Below are 16,392 nucleotides of genomic sequence, written 5' to 3'. Positions count from 1 at the left end.
TTAACGTACGCTGACATCTCACAGCTAAAAATGTACATAGCCTAAAACAGTGTTGCTCTAATTTTCTATCCTATGATTTGATGGTGTTGAAGCGAAAACGAGACATAGATGACCTGTCAATGGATATTTTATTTTAAATACTTGAGATAATGTTTTGCAAAAAACTCACATCAATGCATTAATGGCCGACTAGAATAGTGAGTGTGTTTCGTCACTGTTGATTAGCAGTCAGTTTTTCACAGGTGACGTCTAAAAAGGATAAAGAGAAAAATGCGGGGACTGCAACTGAAAAGTTCATCTTACCCCTCGGCGGTTGAAGTTGCTGAATTCTTTGGCGAATATCTCCCTTATCATATCCGGGTCCTTGAGGACTACGAAGGGAATGTCGCCCAGGTAGAAACTGCAGAAATGTTTATAGTAATTTAGTGGGAGCCAGCTTAGAGGTTTTTTTTACTAAGATAACTATACTTGAAGAATATTTTTTGCCAATTACTACCTATTTGCACTGACGATATTAGTAGATACTTAGGATGGAAAACAAAGAATTCTGTCTACATTAGCTCCAATGAAATGAACCAGAGGTTGTTATTGGTTGGCAGCGATGAAACGATAGAGCACGTTCTCTGCCACTGCCCTCATTACAGCGTTCAAAGACGGCCGTTAGCTGCTGCCTTACAGCTCGCCTTAACGACAGACCCTTGTCAGAGCAGTCAGTGCTTGAAAACTGACAGGACATGTCTTCGCACAGAAAATCAGTGAAGGCCTTATTGAACTTTTTGCGTGATAGTGGCCTATTTATTAGGCTATAGCAACCCCCCCCCCCCCCCTTTTCTTTTTCTTGGGTCTCTTTCGCTCCTCGCTTTCTTTCTCATCTTTCTCGCCCAATCCCTTCTCCCTTAGTGGAAGGTAACAAGCCGGATGCCCCAATTTAAGGTTTATCTCCCTGCCTTTCCCTCATTTTATCCTCTCTTTCTCGTAGATTTAGAGTCCAACTCGCATCTATCGAACTCGCTAGAAAACGGTATTTAGTTGAGTATAACCGCAGGTCGCGGGATCGAATCCCTACTGCAGCGGTGCATTTTCGATGGAAGTGTAAATGCTGTAGGCCCATGCGCTCAGATTTGGGGGCAAGTTGAAGAACACCAGGTGGTCGCAATTTCCGGAGCCCTCCACTACGGCGTCTTTCATAATCATACGTTGGTTTTGGGACGTTAAACCCAACATATCAATCAGTCAATTAGTAGTGTATAACGTATCATTCGATATGACATTTTCAAAATTTTGTGTAGTTCTGGAGCTTGAGTTGGCCTCACGCAACTGCCTCACGATAATTCAAGAAAAATGGCTTAGGGTTGCACGCTGCTCATTTTGTTCTCATTAATATTTTTTTTAATATGACAGCCCCATAGGCATCATCTAAGGCTACATTTGACCATCGGCGTTAGCGTCCCAGCGTCGATGACAAGTCATTGCAAAAAATTATGAAGCGGTCACGTGTTATTCGCGTCACAAATAAGAAAATTTTGTGACGTAATTATCAAGATGTCACTATGAAGTCACGTAAAGCTGCAAGACAAGGTCCTCTTTCAAAATGGTAGCTTGCCCGAATGCGGTGCGATCATGGAGGCCAGGCAAACCTAAGCGAGGTGCCTGAGATCTTGGAGGCAGTGCGAAACCACGTTAGGTACAAAAACCTTTCGAAAGATGGTGGGGCAGCATTATTACGTCGGCTGAAAGGAAATGCGTAAGGAACACTCACAGCAGTTTTTTTTTTTTTTCGCGGTTTGTTGGTAGGACATAGCGATACTTATAGCGCGAGAACAGAACGTCGACAGAAAGAAAATAAGGACACGTTGTCGTTCTGTTCTTGCGCCATAACTATCGTTATGTCATACCAACTAGCCTAAACTGCCACACTTCTTGTTGGTAGGGGTGGGGAATAAATGCGAGGGCGGGATGTCGGCCATAAAAGGCGGTATTTTTTAAGCCGCGAGTCAGCATTGTCATACGCAGCTGTGAGTAATCGGCGGGCCCCAGAATCAGATATATACTATATCTTTGCCTTGATGTTGGCACTTTGTTCAAGTATCCCAACTCGGCAAGCTTCTTGAGATGCACTCTGTACGCAACGGTGCCTGCAGCTTTCTCATCTGAACGGTCGACTGCGTTGATTATCACCAACTCAGCAGAGAACAGGCGGGATCTTCCGTTTTACGTCAGTCATTGCTTGAGAAATGGCAGTCAGCAAGTGAATGGTGGCTTCACACAGGCGCGTTGACCAGAAGTATTTTTCGAGCGGGGGAGGGGGGACTTCTTTGATTTCGGGATGGGCACATCTGGAAATGGTGATTTTTCGCTCCCTATGCAATGGCAAAAAATTATTTTTTTGGGGGGGGGGAGGGTAGGGCACGAGCATGGTGTGCTAACACCTGGCTAGTTCCCTGGTTTTTCACGACGGCTACGAAAACGAAAAAAAAAATGGCTGAAGCGCTCGTTGACGAGCGACAGGTTCTACTCGCTCTGCGCTGCGCCCTCGCAATCCCACCGTTTCTTTTCCCCTACGCATGTGGGCAAGTTGACTTACGTGAGAGAACGACAACTTTATGTGAACGAAAGGTGAGTTTTTGAGGCGCTTAACATTGCGCGATGACCGTTATGTTAGGTTTTCCCCCTGTTTTTATTCAACGTAGCTATTGATTTCCCTCTCCATTCACACTAAAGCATTGTGGTGTCTAAAGTTTCCCCAAATAAAGTATAGTTGAGTTTCAGTATAGTTACCAATGTACTCATCACGAGTATTGTGTTTAAAACAAGCAACAACGATGAATAGGGTTCTAAGGCACGTGCCAGTAGCGCCATCGCTCACAACGTTTCGATGGTGGCAGTGGTGAATGGCCACAATTAAAGGAGAAATGTGCGAAAAAATTTATATCTGCAGAAAGCAGCTGGTTAGCAAAAAAAAATAATGAGTCGATTCGTTCGTATGCGAATTGCTTGGGTCATCCGTGAATGTTTTGTACTTCACAATACGGTCGAGTGTGTTTGTATTAGCTGGTCACACATTTTGCCGTGCGATACTGCAATTTCACGAAAACATCCGAGTTGGTTCCTTTTGTATGTAACTCGGATTCAGTTTTGGTAACAAGCTTTTTTTCGTCAGGCGTGACTTTGTTCGTCTGATTTTCCTTCAGTTACGCCACGAAGCCGTTGCGGCTGCCCCAGGGATTTCGCCACATACAGATGTCCTCTAGTCATGGGAATGAAAGAAAATAGAAGCACTCTTTGTTGCGTTGCAAGGCAATCTTTTCGAATCGCTAAATATTGGGCCTCGGGTCATGATGAACAAATACTAAGAATTGAAAATGATTTTCTCATAAAAGAGAAATATTCACGAATGGTCATGCACACGCACACGCTCATCATTTTTTGACCAATAATTGCACAGTTCACTCTCTTGCCATCATCGCTATGTACAATATGTCTAGCTGCTTTTGTTCACTTGTGTTGTTTACTTTCAGCGTTGTGTGTGTGTGTGTGTGGGGGGGGGGTGATTTCTAGTGATCTTCTAAAAAAAACACATAACTCTTACTTTAAAGACAGAGCTGGGCTAAAAGGTCACTATTATTGCTTACAGCCAGAACGTGCAATTTTTATTGTGCCAGCGGCACGCCATCAACTTCGCCCGAGGCTGTCTTCTCTGTGGTCGGTGGATAAACGCCATTATTTCTTATTTATTCGGCTCACGTCGTGCCGCGTTAAAACACAGCACGGGGTGCCCCCTTAGTGCTTCCAGCGGCGCCTCTTATTAGATTTAGGCGGATGACCTTCAGCATTTCCTCGCAGACATCGTCTCTGTTATTTTTGTAAATTTAAAGTTGCACTCCTCCAACGTCGCAACTGCCCCTTAACGAGATAACGTGGGCCAGGAAGGCGTTTGCGGGCGAAGGCCATTGCTTTGACACTAGCCTATAATCAGGCCTGTCCAGATGCCAAACATTTCTTTCTTTTTCTGTAAGGTCGAGTGTTTCATTACGCACTTTTAAATTTTATTGTGATTCATTTGACAAGTAAGCAAGAGCGTCATTACGGGGCATGTCAGATGGGTGTAATGATTTTCGAAGCTGTCGTGCTGAAAAAAAAAAAGACACGTTCACGAGCTGCTAAAAAAATTTACGCCAAAGTTTTGAAGGCGCCGTACTTATAGGCCCCGTTAAGGATTTATTCTATACTTTCCGGTAATTAGGATTTAAAGCTGCTGGCGTGAATGTTGCGAAAAGCGGGAGGGCAATGTTTGAATGGATATTTATTATGCATGCAAATACGAACTAATGAGAGTGGATGAGGTCACTAAACTTGGCGCTAAATTTGCGTGGAAACTTTCATGCAGTAAAATTACTGTCAGCCACACGTATAGTAAACAGCTGCATTCCGCAGCGTGGACGATGGTATCTTATTTTTTGAGCCCGCTGTGTTGGACTTTCGCTCAAAGGATATCTTGGTTTTATTTATCGTGACTTGAAACAGCAATACAATGAAACGTCGTCCATCCGTTTATCTATCTATCTATCTATCTATCTATCTATCTATCTATCTATCTATCTATCTATCTATCTATCTATCTATCTATCTATCTATCTATCTATCTATCTATCTATCTATCTATCTATCTATCTATCTATCTATCTATCTATCTATCTATCTATCTATCTATCTATCTATCTATCTATCTATCTATCTATCTATCTATCTATCTATCTATCTATCTGTCTGTCTGTCTGTCTGTCTGTCTGTCTGTCTGTCTGTCTGTCTGTCTGTCTGTCTGTCTGTCTGTCTGTCTGTCTGTCTGTCTGTCTGTCTGTCTGTCTGTCTGTCTGTCTGTCTGTCTGCCTGTCTGCCTGTCTGTCTGTCTGTCTGTCTGTCTGTCTGTCTGTCTGTCTGTCTGCCTGCCTGTCTGTCTGTCTGTCTGTCTGTCTGTCTGTCTGTCTGTCTGTCTGTCTGTCTGTCTGTCTGTCTGTGTGCAGTCCTCGTTTCCCTGACTTCAGATATACCAAAAATTGGCACAGCAGGGGATCAGCGAATGGCATTTTTATAAGATGGTCATGACCAGTCAATTCACTAGTCATGAAATGAATATTTGAAGTGGTTAGATATTCGACAGATGTGCGTTCATTCACATTTGCAGATCTCGCTGTACGAAATGCCGATTTTTTGAAGTCTCTTTCCTAATTAACAGGCAATTGTTATCGAAATGAGGAACACTTTTGAAGAAACGCATTTTTTTTTCATTTTTCGTATCTTTCAGGTCCGTTCGCGATATATGTAGTGCTGCTTTGGGGGCTTCTATTGTGGCGATTATTTGCTTGTTCTCTCCGTACGATCAATTAGGATTTATAGCAATGCTTACCAACTGTACAGACATCAGCACCTTTAACACGAACACTTCGATGCGTGGCCAGGGCTAGTTTGATTATTGCCAGCCGTGAAGGGCTGGACGCTTTTGCTGAGGTAATACCTCAGTAGCCTTGGATAGTATGTCGGCATGTATGGTTAGAATCGTGGAGACAGAACCCAAACGTACTTGTGCCGGCTTCAATCAAACTACTCGAAGACACGCGGCGGAGCGTTCGTGGTAAAGGTGCTGACAAATGTACTTAAAGTTGGTAAGCAAGAGGAATAATTCTGGGCACTACACACTTGTTATGCGTGAAAGTGCTGCTTATCGAGAAATATGTACTTCATGAGATTAATGGCATTAACATTGATTGCTTATTCACAAAAGGACGTGCTGCGTGGTGCGACTTGACCCATCTAACCTCGCTAACTTTAGCAAACGAAACTAATTTTTCATCACGGTTATCAGTATTTAACCATATTACTGCTTGTTTTTGTCCCAGTTTGTGTTGTCTATATCACTTTCTTCCGTGTTTCCTCTTCTTGAAACAGCAGGCAGGCGTTGTGCCTCTTAGGTTGTCAGCCTGTTCCAGCACTGTTTCTCGTGCGAACTCAAACCAATTACTACTACTACTACTACTGCTACTACTGCTGCTGCTGTTACTACTACTACTACTACTACTACTACTACTACTACTACTACTACTACTACTAATAATAATAATAATAATAGTAATAATAATAAGACCGATGGATCAATAGGTGCATACGGGTACATTGTACTTGCTGCCAACTGACACAGGAGGGCGCTTTCACTTTCATTGCCCGAACGCACATTCCAGTCAGATTTTGTCTTGTCTCTGGGGAGGGAATGCAACAAATTCGAAAGAGAAATTGGCGTTGCTTTCTGCTTTACAGAAAGTTGGGTGCTGATTATTTGTTAGTTAACCTTCGGTGCATGTCAACAATAAAGAATTTCGGTACCTGTAAATCTATTACTTTGCCACATAGCGCACGTGTTAAGGCGCACATGTTAAGATAAAGAAAAGGGGGGGGGGAGAGCCAGGGCGTGGAGCGTGTTGGCATGATGCTGCAGTTTGTTTCTCACGCCTGTGTGGTGGTGTTGTAGGGAATACCGATTTAAAAAAAACATTATTTCTAAGTGTAACACCTTGTAGAGTGCAGTCCTCTCTTTTTGCGTTCCCGTCTGAAACTTGCTGGAACCTTTCAAAGGCACATCTATATCTTGAAGGTCATAAATAAAGCTACCAATTAAAAATGTAAAAAATGTAAAAAAAGAAAAAAAACACAGCCAATAAAAATAACAACAAAAACTGCATTGCATACAAGCGTAGAACAACCAAGTCAATACTTTCGCACAAATTCATGTCTCTGAACAAACAATACTTAGCATTGTCATGATATCTATGCGCCAAAAGAAGTTGAGTTTATGAATGTCTACAAACATTGATCATGTAAGGCTGTCAAGGCACATGCCAAGCGTTGCCGAGGAGGCTTAGTTATTACTTTCTAATCTGCGGAAACTTCAGATACTAGGTAGATGATCGTTGCACAGACGTTCTACTATATATTGACTATAGGTACTGTACTCAGTGAAAGGCGACATCTTTTTTAAGCATAGCGACTGCTGTTCAAGTCGTCGTGTTAACATTTTTTTTGCCAGTAACTCCACTGCTAAATGTAGTGTTTGCTCTCATGTAAATGTCTGAGCCAAAATTACGTCATTATGGCGTAATATTTGACGCTAGAAACGAACTGGCTTGTTGCTCAGCCCTAAACGTTTGGGTTTCAATCCGCTATATCGGTACAAGATTAGAAAAGGTCCGTTTGAACCGGTAGCTTCATCATAAAGCTTCCGCGCTGCCTACAGGGAGGTGGCAAGTTGGAATCCCTTCTGCAACTACTTCATTTCCATTCGAGAATAGATTCAAAAGCACCGGTAGAGTTTTATACATAGCTGTGCGCTGAAGAGCTCGCACCGACAAAACAGCCTTTCTATATAGTATACATTGTTCTAAAGGCGTTATTGTTTTGATGTAGCTCTGGCCACTCCTTTTCACAGACAATGAAATACACTTAAATCAAATAGACGAGAATAGAAACATAAAAAATCTTGCACAGAGAATTCATGAAATTCAACCAAACCATTTAAGTTATCACTGTTTTAGCGAGTGTATCATGTAGTCACACTAGATAAGTTAAATTACAGGCAAACTTATTCCAGATTGTGGCACATTGGCATGAGCCGGAGTTAGATCTTCTTCGTTCAGCGAACTGGGAGCGCAGAGAAAACACAAAGGACGAAGCGAGGAACCACACAACACGAGCGCTCAACTATCAACTGATTTATTTTCCACATCGGAAGGACATATATAAACACAAAATGCGCATGTCAAAAAAGATTATGACGAAATCAAGGGCAGCATGTGAAGCGTGTAATCAAGGCACATGTCTAAGGGTTATCTAGGTAGCTGAATTCACAGTCAAGTAGTGAGAAGGAAGGATGACTTATACATTGGTCCGTATTCCTGGAAATGTGATAGGCTTCAGAAATTTCGCGCGTAGTTTGATGAGGATGCCGGAACAGAACAATTGTATTCTCAAACAAATTGATTACACGCTTGATTACACGTTTCACATGCTGCCCTTGATTTCGTCATAATCTTTTTTGACATGCGCATTTTGTGTTTATATATGTCCTTCCGATGTGGAAAATAAATCAGTTGATAGTTGAGCGCTCGTGTTGTGTGGTTCCTCGCTTCGTCCTTTGTGTTTTCTCTGCGCTCCCAGTTCGCTGAACGAAGAAAATGAATTACCAACTGGCCCACATTTTGATCCTTTTGCAATGTGGAGTTAGATCGTCACATTTCATTCACTGTTCTTGGTATTTTGGTAGCATTTCAAACGCCTCAAGATTTGCAAGTTGAACCCTTCCAGTTAGCTTGGGTACATACAATGGGAACTTCATCTTGTGCGGATTGGACTGACGTTATGTAGACTGGAAATCGTTTAAAAATTTTGAAAAGTAATTTAAAAGTATGCAAACTAAAGCAAGCTAAATCGCTCTCTTTAAACTTTCATAAATAGTGGTGGTGAGACTGCCTGGTTTAGCAACTACGACGCTGCAGTCCTTTGGCTGGAGTCATTGAAAATGAATTTAAAGTGGACGATTTTGTAAAGAAAGAATCTGATTTGAACTTTCTGTACTCACCCAAAAACATCTCCATACTCGTTTAGCCAGCGTCCCAAGCTTTCAATCTGGCTCTAAAAAGAAGTAAAGAAAAATTTCAGAAACAGCTTGGTAAGGCCTTGTGGTAGCCTACACTGGCGCTTCTACAAGTGAGACAGAAAAGATAATATTCAAGAGTACTTTTCGCGGTACTAGCATAAAACGAAGTCGTTTGCTTCTTTTCCCAACACTACAGGCAAAACGAATAAAATATGTTTTTTAACATGTGTCCAAAATGATCTCACGAGTATCTCTTGAAATACCAGTGGCTAAATTCTTTGAGAATTCGTTGTTTCGTAAGTGCGTCTTCCTATAGCTTTGAAAAACGGCTTTGCTATTGATGCGTCCTGCCTAATAATGAGCTGAAATGTTGTCTTGCGTATAACTTTAGTGCAACGCCCTCTAACAGCAGAGCTGGTTACTGTCACGACTTGTCGGAGTCTATGTGGCTTTCGCATTGTCGGTCGCGTGGTGACGCTCAAAACAAAGTGGCGAACATATATGTCTTGAACAAGGCTATTGTTGCTAGGAAAAGGAAGAGTAAGGAGGACTGATGTGAGGTTTAGGATTGAGAAAAGGGGTAAGAAGTGTTAGTGAGAATGATGAGAAGTGATGTGAAGGAGAGGAGAAGGGACGGAGTAAAGCTCAGCATAGCCATGCATTGTATAGACTATGTCACGGACGGGTTTGACTGCCGTCATATTCGGCTACTACGTTTTTGGTATCTTAAAGGTGCGTTTACACTAGAGAGACACGACACCGATTTTGGTCTGCGGGCTGTCTTTAGGAGTGTCTTTTCTCTTGTCGTCGGACTATGTAAACTGCAAACACAGAAACAGTCCACCCGTGGTCTGTCGAAGACTGCGCCCGCACCTTATCCTACACAAATGCTTTCGTTGGCCAATTCTGTAGTCACAATGGGGGCACACGCAGCGACACCAACTAAACTTGAACACCTGCACCTCAGTTTCAGCCATTCTCCCTGCTCTGCCATTGTCCCCCTCCGGCTACGCTGCGCAGACTCCGCCAGAATTCATGGTAACGAGGGACGGGGTTGGTGGACACAATAGGGAAGTGAAGGTAGGACTTCCTTTAGGTGCTCCAGCTGCCTATTCAAGCACCGCGGAATCCTCGGAGAGGGCATTGTTAACTCCTCCAAGCTTGTTCGCTTCGTGGTCGTTTAAAGACATGGGGCAAACTCTCGCTCAGCCGCCGATCTCCCGAAGACATGCCGACAACAAGCCTGCGGATTTGTCTTGCTGGTGTTGTCGGTCTCTCATTATGCTACACTACGATGAAATGCTGTCTTTTGATGTGTCGTCAGCATCATCGGGCAAGTGGGACCATAGGGTCTGGCGACTTCGTCAACGGGCGACTCGTCGGCCGATAGTGTGCGTCTGCCTCATGTTTTCGTTGGGGTCATGTCAGGGTCTTGTCTCTCTAAGTTAACAGCGCTGCGTAGACGCACGCACCTTAAGATGGTTTTCTGGATGCCTACGCTGTTGCATGGCCTTAATAATTCATGAGGGGACATTGGGACGTTCAATAACAAGAACACATTGGCCTAACATTCAACATGGCAGCTCAGACGTCTTACGGAAAATAGTCTACATTATAACAAAGCGTGATAGAGAGATATTGAGTGGCTGGGGGAAAAGCCATCAGCTTCGCCGTTTCCTCAGTATACGCTCAAATAGTCTGCAGGTGTGCCTCATTTTTTATATCCATTTATTTCTTTCTTCATTTATTTTGATAATTCACCGTCAAGTATGTCAATTGGCATTAGCGCTCGTGCAAAATTCATCTCAGGCTAGCACCTACTCGGGCTAAACAACCCATTACGGGGAACTACTGCTACGCGTTGTTTCAGCAAGTGTCAATCTCGGGGCTCTGCGTGTGTGACTCACCGGTTTCAGGAACTCATCCGTGTTTCCGTTGATGAGACTTCGAAGAGGAGGTGTCGGTACGCCAGTTCCTTCGAAGGCCTCGAAACATTTCTTACGCTGGCTACAGAAAAATTAAAATAAACAAACATCATGTCAGTAGGCATCAAAAAACAACAACATTGTTTTCTTATATTTAGCTCAAATGTTCATCAGGCATGCTACATCTAAGGTTGGTAAGCTTTGCTAAGCTACCGAAAACCAAAGAGAAAAATTCATCCGTATGGTGGTAAGAAACTTGCGAAACAAAGTATTATAAACGAACACTGAAGTTACATAAAGGAAAAAAGAACTTCAGAATAATAAATTGTACTCTGAAAAATCTGACGATACCAGTTTTTCTAAATGAGCTTGAGTGACAAGCGACTAAATTAGGCTGAAAATTTTTTCAAACTTGTTGATATGGAAGAATTGTGACATAACCTTTAAAAACATCGCAAATCCAGCCCGTAGTTTGATAGTCTCTTCGTTCGAATATGAATGGTCATAACGAAAATGAGCGCGCTTGGTGCGCAAAATTTTCCGCTTGTCTGTTACGTCCGACCTTATCTGCGAGCTCAGAAAGAGGCGAATTCTGAATGAACGCGTGTTGCGGCAAGATCTTGTCACGAAAAGCGGCAAGTCATCTTTCAAGCCCTTTGCCATTGGATGTGGTGCTTAGTGCTCATTATTAATATTATTTCTTGCCAAGCTTCGTGAAAAAAAAAAAAAAGAACGCCAGGCCTGCGCGGTTCAGGCGCAGCAAAGTCACAGCGAAAGCTAGAAGAGTGGCCTTTCAGAGCCTTTTTAAAACACTCATTGGGAAACTACTTCATTCAAGCACACTTGCTTGGGACCCCCTAGGGAATTAATAATAAACTTTTGGATAGTAGGCCGGCATTCGCTATGCTATTTTTCGTCATTCTTCTGAGAAGCGTGGTATCCACTAAACACTTGGAAGGAATTTTATGCCAATTGTCCATGCAGTGGCTGATGACGATGAGTAATCATGGTGGAAGTGGGTATGCGCCACAGTTAATAGGGGAACAAGAACAAGCTTTTGCGATGGTTTTGAGCGTTGGACGGCCCACTCGTTAGGCTATTCGGATTGTGCGTCGACTGGTTGGTTTTTCGCTGTTGTAAAACGCTTTATAAGTCGTAATAAAGCGATTGCTTTCCCGAGATCAAGCCTGCCTTAGGCAAGTTTGACAACAAATCACAAGCACCGGTGCAGCGCAGTGGTAGAATACTGGGCTGACACCCAGTGGACCCGGGTGCATGCCCCACTGTGCCTTCAGTGCTGGGTCATGCCTGCATAAAGCAAGTTTGACAACAAGTGATAAGCAGCGACGTAACTATGTGGTAAAATATTGGGCTGACACGCAGCGGATCCGGGTTAGAGCCCCACCGTGTTATTGGTGCAAGTTTTTTTTTTCAATTTTGCGCGATGAGGCTACGGACGCGGCGGTAGCAACGGTGGACAACAACTGCGCGTAACCCGAAAAATGATTTCATAACAGCTTTCTCTGTAAAAACCACCAGACAAACTTGTTTTATTCACTCTGTCGAATGAGGCTTGAGAGGCGACACAGCAGTGCTTGTTTTTCGGACTGGTGACATTGTTTTTTTTTTTTCGCGTGTGCTTGTAGTGTGAAAATTGAACAGACAATCAGTGTACAGCCGTGGCCACGTCGGTGAAAAGCGCAGAAGCAGCCGGTCTTGCTCTACGGCGTGACATCTTGAGCATTATTGGCCTCTGACGTAGCGTGTGAGGTGCATGCATGGCCTGTATTGACAGCCTGACCTTTCGAGCACTTATTCAAGCAGAGAATAAGTGGTCGACACGGGTATTTCAGACTACTTTCCGCTTTCTTCGGCCTGATGTCGCTCACTTTAGCAAAGTTAAGGAACGGGCTTGTTGGTTTTGCGTTGCAAATAGAAACAGTGTGGTTTCTAGACGTCGACAATAGATAGCAACGCACACACATGCTGTCCGTTTTGTTTTCTTTTGTCTTAGCCTAAAAACCACATTGTTTCCATATTATACAGTGCAGCACATGATTTTTTACGGCATTTACGTTTATCTATTTATCTTTATCATTAGCTTCTGATTATACTGCAGCACAGATGGGTGCAAGGCAGAGGGAACACCGTCAAGACTTAACTGAGTGGTTTTTTTTTCTATTCTATTCAGCTATTTATTTGTTTATTGTGGTGAATTAGTGGCTAAAGGGCCAGGCTAATGACCCAAAGGCCATGATTTCGATCCCTGCCGTTGAGGTCTCACTTAGGTGAAGGCTAAATGCCACAGGCCCATTTACTGGCAAAATCTGTGCACGTTAAAAAACACCAGATGGTTGAAGTTTCCGGAGCCCTGCACAACCTCCTTCCTACAGCGTGGGCCCATGACTTATAGGACGCCGAGAACTATAGATGGCAGCAAGTTTTATTCATAAACTGGTATGGCACGTGAGGAAAACACTGCTTTTTTGTTTCACTGCACGCTAACATCTCATCTTGCAGCTGGTAAAATGGCGGATTTTCCACTATCCCATTTCTGAGGCATTACTTTCACTTCATAAACTTCTCTTGAACCAAATAGAGGTCTTCGATACAGTCAAGTCTTCCTTGCTAGTTAGCTCTTTTCTCTAAGTAGTACATACGGCCAAGTGGCAGCTTACATACGTGTTCTCATTTGTGCTTAATCCCAATGAATTCATTCGTTTCCAACCACATTATCTATCATTTTGCGCTGTGCAGTGACAAACAATACTTGAATCTCGTCAGCGTCGTGAATATTTGTTCTGAAGAGCACAATTATTTTGCTTCTAAAGAACTGAAAAATCAACTATGGCTTCCCAAAGACTCCGGTATGATGAATTTGCACAGTTGGGCTGTCAAGCATAAAAATAATAATACCTGCGTTCTATTGGAAACTAACTCACTCTTCACGGTGCGCCGATAGCATACCCTAGTGTCACCTCAAAGTGTACAGGTAAATTGCACAGGCACGGTGCATCACATGGCAGGCGAGTATTTCATCAGCTGCAGAGCGGGACCCGCAGTATTTCACCTTTACTCACACATTAAATTAGGGGTCGGTTTTACCAAACGCTTGTTTTTTTTCTATACAGCCTCTACTGACCCCTAATATTATTAATAATGATTGTTGGAGTTTATTGGCACAAAACCACGACATGATAAAAGGTATCACAGTGGATTATGAGAGGAGCCGCAGGGCTTCGGAAATTTTGACCGCATGGGTTTCTTTAACGTGTACCTCAATCTAAGCACATGGGCATCGAGAATTCCTGCCACCATCGAAAATGAGGCCGCCGCGTCCGGAATTCGATCCCGTGACCTGCGGATCAGCAGCTCAGTGCCTCAGTCACTAGACCACCGTGGCAGCTTTTACTGATTCTTAAGACAAGAGAACCACGAGGCCTACGAGGAACACGAAGCACAGTCACAGCGAAAGTTGGAAAAGCGAATTTTCAGAGCCTATTCGTAACACTCTTTGGGAAACTGCTACAGGCACATTTGCTGGGTACCCACTGCGCCATAAGTAATAATAATTTCTGCGTAGTAAGCCGGTGTTTAGTATGCTATCCTTCGTAATTCTTCGGAAAAGCTTGGTGTCCGCTGCACAGTTGCAAGGAATTTTGTGCGAAATGTTTCTGCAGTGGCTGACAACGATAACGAATTAGGCTTGAAGTTGGTGTGCGCCTCAGTTAATGGGTGATGAGGAACAAGCTTTTTTAATGCGTTGGAGCATTAGGTGACCCACTCGTTACGCAATTTGCAATGTGTGCCGCCTCGTTGTTCTTTTGCAGTTCTAAAATGATTTACTACTCATGTTACCGCTATTCCTTTCCCGACATCAAACCTGCCTACGAATTTGCAAGTGAGTTTCATACACCGGCGTGGCCCAGTGGGATAAAGAAATAAAAATCAGCGTGGCTTAGTCATAGATTACTGGGCTGGCTTGCAAAGAACTCGATTCAAACCCCGCTGCGTCCTGTTTTTTTTTACTGAGTTTTTTTTTGCTATTTCGTGCAATAGTGGCTACTGGTGGCGGTGGCGGTGGCAGACAACTACGGCGCCGCACCTGACTCATGTTGTGATCTTATAACAGCTCTCACTGTAAAAAAAAATTCTTACCTGATCAGCCAGCGACCAATCAAGTAGCAGAAAAAGAGGACCCCAGAAAAAAGCACCGAAGCGTATTCCAGTTGAAACATCGCGTAGAGTCTACGGTACTTGCTTGACTGGGACGTTTTCCAGCGGCAGTCGACAAGAGCGTGCACCTCAAAGGTGTTGCAAAGCAGGAAGCTGTGTCTGAAAAAAAATAACCAGCAGAAAAAAAAAGAAAAAAGAAAAGAAAAACAAGGAGCAGTGGTTAGCTACTATCGATGGCACAAAGCCAGATGATTTCGTAACGGCGCTGCAAAAACGGTGCCTTGGTTGTGCGCAGTGCTGCCAGCTCCCATAGGCGGCCGTGTACAGAGTGTCTGTGGCGGAGTTCCGTGTCAGACAGAGCAGAATACCTGTGTTAGACGCGTCGTGGGAGAAAACGCTGGCTACGCAACAATTCTTTTATCTCACGCTATCGCGCAAATGAAGACACGTATGCGTTTGCTTCGGCGTCAAACGATCGCTGTGTACTTGGCGCCAAATCAACGAGCGATCGAGTGCAGATGTAAAGCACAAAACAATTCGTGACCTTCGGGAACCAAGTCGTTCGGTTGACCAGACCGGCGCTGCCGTTGGCTGACCCTGGCCTGGAAAACGTCGCTTTCATTTTCAAAATGATATGAAAAAAACATTTCCACCACTTTTGGTGCCGTTCTTGCTATCAGTGCCAAGCGCGCTGGGATAAGAAATAACTAAATAAACAAATTTAAAATCATGATTTCCGGCAATGCGTGAAGTTGCAATAAGTGATAAACACTAAAAAATTAGGACACTGCCAAGACACTTCGTACTGATAGTTAACAAGCGAAGCTGAAACGTGTGGCGCCGGTGTTTAGCACGTGGTTAATATCAACGGTGTAATAAATTCTTTTTAAAGTAATAAAGCGATATAACCGTGGACGTTTCATGAAACGAGTATAGGGACCGTTGGCTGTGTTGGCGTCAGAACTAGCGAATAAACAAGCAAACAAGTAAACAGCAACAAGCTGCGTGATGACGCCTTCACATGGCGTCATCGTGACGTCACAGGTCCCTAATCTTGGTGACTTGTGAGTACGCTTCAAAAGCTTTGCTACACTGCAAAAATTCCTAATCAAAACGGGCTGAAATGTACAAAAGGCAATAATTAACTGATCTATTTTTTGTTATCAAAAACGCATACATGCAGTAACGATGATGGAAAACGACATGTAAACAGGCTCAGGCACTGGACTTCTGAAAAATGGCCTCTTTCTATGTGCCGTCTGAGAGCACTTCTTCCATCCACTGCAGTGGAGCATCGGTCATAGTTCTCGTCTGCATGCTGGCCCGAAGGCCACGAGTTCGATCCTTGCTGCAGCAGTCGCATTTAGATGTAGTCGAGGCAAAATACGCGAGGCTCATGCGCTTAGAATAAAAGGGTCGTGAAACGGAATACAAGCGTCTCGGTTGCAATTTCCTCTTCTTCAGTAAGAAATGCACATACCGACACCGAAATATTTTGGCACTATATATATATCGTCTCATTACTATAGACACCCGTTTGAAATGGCGCTTTTTTGGCGCTTGCTATCAACCATGCCGCACCGATGGCTGCTAAAGGGACGTCATATATATAGACCGCATATGACGTATCGGCCGCTACAAGCACGTCAT

General features: G+C 43.5%; 1 protein-coding gene across 1 annotated transcript in view; it reads right to left on the bottom strand.

The window, feature by feature from the left end:
- LOC119179240 (lithocholate 6-beta-hydroxylase) overlaps positions 1-15,009 on the bottom strand; it is a 40,969-nt gene extending 25,960 nt beyond the window's left edge. Inside the window, exons 1-4 of the mRNA XM_075869110.1 lie at positions 14,725-15,009; positions 10,549-10,648; positions 8,624-8,676; positions 304-400 (exon numbers count right to left, since the gene is read on the bottom strand). Coding sequence (XP_075725225.1) covers positions 304-400; positions 8,624-8,676; positions 10,549-10,648; positions 14,725-14,804 — 330 coding nt within the window. The 5' untranslated portion in view covers positions 14,805-15,009. The remainder of the gene's footprint in view (positions 1-303; positions 401-8,623; positions 8,677-10,548; positions 10,649-14,724) is intronic.
- Positions 15,010-16,392: the final 1,383 nt, after the last annotated feature.

The sequence above is a fragment of the Rhipicephalus microplus genome, chromosome 7 (genome assembly GCF_043290135.1).
Source record: "Rhipicephalus microplus isolate Deutch F79 chromosome 7, USDA_Rmic, whole genome shotgun sequence".
In the NCBI taxonomy this organism is placed as follows: Eukaryota; Metazoa; Arthropoda; class Arachnida; order Ixodida; family Ixodidae; genus Rhipicephalus; species Rhipicephalus microplus.
The sequence above is the reverse complement of the archived record's forward strand: the minus strand, read 5'-3'. Positions and strand labels throughout refer to the sequence as shown.